The sequence below is a fragment of the Athene cunicularia genome (assembly GCF_003259725.1).
Source record: "Athene cunicularia isolate RWA chromosome 12 unlocalized genomic scaffold, athCun1 chr12_part1, whole genome shotgun sequence".
In the NCBI taxonomy this organism is placed as follows: Eukaryota; Metazoa; Chordata; class Aves; order Strigiformes; family Strigidae; genus Athene; species Athene cunicularia.
Window position 1 is genome coordinate 12,605,726 of NW_020799116.1, and position 5,663 is coordinate 12,611,388.

At 41.7% G+C, this 5,663-nt stretch overlaps 1 protein-coding gene across 3 annotated transcripts in view; it reads left to right on the forward strand.

The window, feature by feature from the left end:
* Positions 1–559: 559 nt before the first annotated feature.
* GRM7 (glutamate metabotropic receptor 7) overlaps positions 560–5,663 on the forward strand; it is a 206,532-nt gene continuing 201,428 nt past the window's right edge. For all 3 annotated transcript variants that reach the window (XM_026857425.1, XM_026857424.1, XM_026857426.1), the window contains exon 1: positions 560–780. In XM_026857425.1, coding sequence (XP_026713226.1) covers positions 669–780 — 112 coding nt within the window. In that variant the 5' untranslated portion in view covers positions 560–668. The remainder of the gene's footprint in view (positions 781–5,663) is intronic.

A 5,663-nucleotide genomic window follows, 5' to 3' on the forward strand; every position in this document is an offset into this window, starting at 1 on the left:
TTGTCTTTGTGGGGCAGATATGTCCATGCTCAGCAATCTTAATGGCTGTTCTTCTTCAGAAAGGATTAAAAAAAATAAACATCGTTTTGTTTAAATCTGGAGTTGCAGTTTAACGTTGAAGACCTGCTTCATCCTCCAAAAACTGATGAAGGGTCCTTCTGGTTTTCAGCCAGTGATGGCTGGTGTAGGTTGAAACTTGGCTGCATTCAGGATCCCAAATAACCTGATGCTAGTAAAACCAGAACATCAGTAAAGAGGATATAGTGAGAAAAATGTTTTGTGTGTGCTGTATTTGATTAAGATTGCCTGAAAGGAAGAAATTACGAATGTGTACATATACAGTTGCTTACAATTGATTAATGGTTTTTCTGTGTAACTTGAAGTCAATGAAAAGATTGTTTCTTTGACTTGTACATTGTAAAGGAACATGATGGGGAAATACAAATGGATACAATAAAGAGGAAGCAAGGCTCAGCTGAAGCTAACTGCTTTAGCTAAGTGCAGCAAGAATTGCAATAAGTATATGAATATGTATATTTATCAGAAATTATTTTTTTCTACAGATCCCACAAATCAGTTATGCCTCAACTGCACCAGAGTTGAGTGATGACAGGCGCTATGATTTCTTCTCACGTGTGGTTCCTCCAGATTCCTTCCAAGCACAAGCAATGGTGGACATTGTGAAAGCTTTGGGATGGAATTATGTGTCCACTTTGGCATCTGAAGGGAATTATGGAGAAAAAGGAGTCGAGTCCTTCATGCAAATTTCCAGAGAGGCAGGTAGGCAACGCCCATCCTCCCTCCAGAAAATGCTATAGAATAATCAATGTTATTTTGTACCAAATGTTGTTGTATTTTTCTAGAACATATATTTGATTCTAAATTTGCTCCAGTTCTTTGCAATGCCTGTGTAGTGGCTCCTAGAAACTCTCATTCCTAAATTACTTATGGAGTTTCAGAGAGTTTGAAACTTTAGTGGTTTTCAATCATTTCTGGAGAAAATAGAAAACCTTGAGTCTTATCAAGCTCCTACTATTCCACTGGATGGCATTATATTATGTTGACATGGGTAGAAGACAGATTTTAAAATGCTGGGCTTTTATCTCTCCACAGCTAGAATTTCTGTGAAGACTGCTTGTTACCAGACGTTGAGTTGTGTCATGCTATTGCTGTTCACCTTTCAGATCGCTGCCTGATTTGTATTGCTTTTCTTTAGCATCTCAATTCAGCTGAGAAAATTCATAATCTTTTACTTGAAGGCTCAAATATTACTGGCCTTGGATATGGAGGCAACAAAACTCAGTGGTGTGATGCCAGGCACGTCAGACCTTTGGTGTGATGCATCACATTTGTCTTGTTACTGGTTTCATCTAGTGGTGTCTCAAGGAGGCCAAACTGTGTTGGACAATGTCACCTATGTTCTGAGAGGACGGGGAAATGCTGCGTCTTGTGCTGGGTGAGGCTTTTGGTATCGAGTTGAATCTTCATAATTTTGTTGACAGAAATCTCCAGTTCTACAGCTTGCTTTCCCATTCGGGTACAAAACAGAGAGGAGACCTGTCTTGAAGGTGTGACTGCTGTGTCGGTGTGCTCCTACCCCCGTAACATATTCTTCAGGGTAAATAGTTCATTTCCCCAGAGATGCCAGAACGTAGGAGGACTTTAGATTGGTACGTCAGGGAACAGAGGTGTAAATCCATGGCAAGCTGATTTGCAAACCAGAATCATAAAGGTGTGGAAACTGAGATATCGAAAGTTGACTCCTGTGCTGGTAAGGAAAAATAAGCAAATGATGTCGTTTGTTATCGGTGATGTGTGCAAGGCCCGTTTCCAGAAGCCTTCACTGATATATCCTCGTGAGGAACCCATCATCATTGCACAAAAATGAGCTCTATTGTATTCCAAAAACAATTTTGCAGATCTCCCACCCTGTAACTGCCCTGGCATGGCATTAAATAAAAACAGCACAACACAATCCACGATTCACTTGCTGAAACACATAAATCACCAGCCAGATTAGTGAGCGCATGAAATGAAAGGACTGGGACGGGACAGACGTTGCTCTGAAGCAGCCGTCGGAGGTTTCCATCTCCTTGGCTGTTGCAAAAGCTGGTTCCACAGCATACGCTCTGCTTTTGGAAATTGCCTGTACTACCTGCCAGGCAGAGCGTCATCTCGCTCCCAGACTGATGGATCGCTCTTGGCAGCATAATCCAAGGAGTGAGCAGGGAAGGCGGCTGCACTTAAAAGAAAAGGGCTTTAGAGAGGGGAATCCAGAATTGTTTCATTATGTTGATATCACAGAAGGAACCTATATTTGCATAAATTTGTCTGTTCATTGAAATGCATATTTATGTGGTATTAAAGAAAATGGGTTTGGATTTAATACTGCAGGAATTGACAAATGCTGGTGTTCATTATAATTTAAAATTGACTTTATTTGCAAATATCCACCGTTGCAAAATCATACCAGATATGTGTTCTCTATGTCAAGGACAAAATCTAGCTGAATAGTATTGTATCATTTTATAGACCTTCTGTAGAATGAAATTAATGATAGGAGCTGTTCATGCAGTCAACATGTAACTCGGTGTCCTTCGTTAAAAAGTAAAGCATAAAACTGAAAGAATACCCTGCTTAAAACAGCTTTGCATGCAGGGTGATATAGGTCACGCCTACAAGATTAAGACACTATCAGGGATAGTGTGTGAACTTTCTTTCACAGACGCAGCCTGCCTTGTCTGGAAACGAGAATAATCCAATCCCCGGTGCTGCCTCCAGTTCAGTACAGCTGCTTTTTCTTCTTAGGGCTGCGCTGAATTTTTTTTGTGTGTGTGACAGAGATAAAGCTTAGGTGAAGTTCTGAGGGGATTTAATAGCTGTCAACAAGTTCCCTGGGTTTTTTAAAACCCTGGGCAGTGTAAGAAGATCCTCTTGTCTAGATATTTAATGGAGCAGTGCTGCCTGGAGATAGAGGTCCTGGCCTTGATATCCCCTACAGAGAAATGTCACCTTGTGCCCCGACTTTGGGGATTGGTTGTCACCATCTCCCCAGTGCTGTTTGGGGGGTTCACACTGCAATGGGATTTGCTAATGTTTTGGGGGAGATGGCGTTTTGGGGTTGCTTTCCTGGTGCCTGATGTGGCTCTGTCTCCTTGGGGACATTTTATGCAAAAGAAATTATTAACTAGGCTGTCAGGCGATTGCTGTAATATCAGGGTTTGGAAAGAGCCTCCTGAAGAAGCAATAAGCAGCAATAATTCTAGTGACTCATGGCTGTGGTGTAGTTAGTACCTCCTTGATCTACCTATTTAAAAACATTTGAGTGGTCAAGAGCCACGTGTCTGAATGCTTGAAATGAACAGTCCTCTCTAATGAGGAACAGAAAGGACAGAGGCCTCACAAGATAGGGAAGTATTACCAAGATCGTTTCACTTCAAGCATTAAATATATTTGAATGGGTCCGAATGTACGTGGCCTGAGCTATGTAATTATGCACTATCTTTGCAAAAGCAGGAAAGCATGGCAATGCATGCCATGAAGGGGCAGGGAGGAAGGGATGGGGGACACACTTGTGATGGTCCTGTCACTGCCAGGTGAGTAGATCAACATGGTGCTTGGGTGCCAATCAAAGCTCATGCTAATTAAAAAAGTTATGCTAGAGGCAACAGAAATGCAACAGCAGTGGGAGGAAGTTTTTTCCTTAGTCAAAATATCCAGTTCTTCTGGAAATCAGGGAATTACCTCTTCTTCCCACCTCAAAGAGCACAGTCAGCATATCCCTGCAGGGTTGTGGGGAGGATGGAGGGCAGGAGAGGAGTTTGAGTAGTAAGGCATAGTTTAGCTCATTTTCCAGTTAGCTAAAGCATGTGATGCTCATCAAGAGGAACTGTGCTACACTTAAAGTGTTGTTCATTTAATTTCTGTGTTCAGACTTTGGCCTTGCTCAGGGTTTGTGTGCTGCATGGATTGCCACAGCTGCCTGCTCACAGCAGACACCAGAACCCAGCACTGCTGCAGAAACACCACGTCTGTGTGCACCCAGACTCACTACTCCCTACCTCAGGAGCTCAGCATGCAATTAAATACATAAACGAAGCAGTGCATGATAAGCTCCGTATGCTGGCGCTAATGAGGGAATGCAAAAGGTGCATATGTAGCTTCAAGATTTTTCAGTCCTGGCTTCTTCATGCTACCTGGCTGTGATGAGACAATACAGCGCTGGCTGCTGTTGGGATTGCAGAGCTGGGGTGAATCCTGCTCCCCCGACACCCTTTTGACAAGCAGAACGGAGTTGGGAGAGGTGTCAGAGCAGAGGTCCTCGTGTCCATCCTCCCCTGTGGGGCCCCTGAGGACCATGAGCATCTGCCAGGAGCAGGAACAGCCCAGGAGCAGAGGTAAAGTCATTGTTAGCTCTCAGACAATTGCCTTGTATCTCATAACCAGTGTATTTTGGCAGGAAGGAAGATTTAGTCCATAGGTACCAGCAGATGTTTGGCCTCAGATCTGTAGCTAGCTAATTATCCGAAATCCAGTGTTTTATCCAAACTTGTTTCTGCTTCAGTCATGATCTTAGGAGTGGTGAGGATGAGTAGAGAGTGCTATCCTTAGTTTTCAAATATGCTTTAGCATATAAAGACTTTGCTTGGTCCTTTGAGTTAATAATTCTTCACAAAGTGACTTTTATTATGAGTACTTCAGGTGAGTTTGAATATGTCATTGTGGCAGGAGATGAAGATTTGAAACATGCTCTGCAGTCTATGGGATTAATAAATTAGGGGAATGGCCTAATTATAGAAAATCTAAAGGACAATTTCAGATTATTAATGAAACTACTGAATACTTGAACCCCAAAGATTAATTAATCTTTGATTATTTTTTTTTAAAGATTAATCTGTACCAGAAGGTTAATTGCTATCTGTAAGAAATATATATATTGAGTTGTTAGCAAAAGACCACTTGAATGCCTCCTAACAGATAAATGAAACATCTAGTATACATTTATTGATCTTTTCCTCTCTGAAACCCGCCCATTTTCACAAATGAGTGTACTGGCTGCTTTGCTTGTGGAGACTCTGGTGCTTGCTCCACGGACTGCAGCACAAACTGTGTAAGGAAGGGGATGCGCGGATCTGAAAAGCTGTATGTCTGCTACCTTCACCTCTTTCTTCTGCCTTTCCATAGCTCCCTTGTCCAATTTCATCTCAGAAATAAGTGTTTCCGCTTAGCAGGGCTGATTTTGAGCACAGTTCTACTTGTTTGTACAAACTAGACCTGTTGCATTGTACAGAGCAGCGTGTCAGTGATACAGTATTTTAATCCACAAAAAATTAGTTTAGATGGTGATGTTTTCAACCGTTTGGAAGGACCGGAGGTGAAAAATTCTGGAAAAGCATGCCTCCTTTCTCTGTGTACTAAAGACATGGCAAAAAGGAATTAAAGCCCTCGTAACAGCGTGCTGATATGATTATACATACTGAAGTTTCTTCTGAAGACTTTTAGTTGTGGTGTTGCATTTTTTAAAAGGCTATCATCACCCTGACAGGAAAAAAAAAAAAAAAAAAAGGGCAGAATAAACCTTGATCCACGTTAACATAGGAAGCACAACACTTGTGATAGTCTCTTTATCTTCTTTTCTCTTTTTTTTTTTTTTTTTTTTTTTG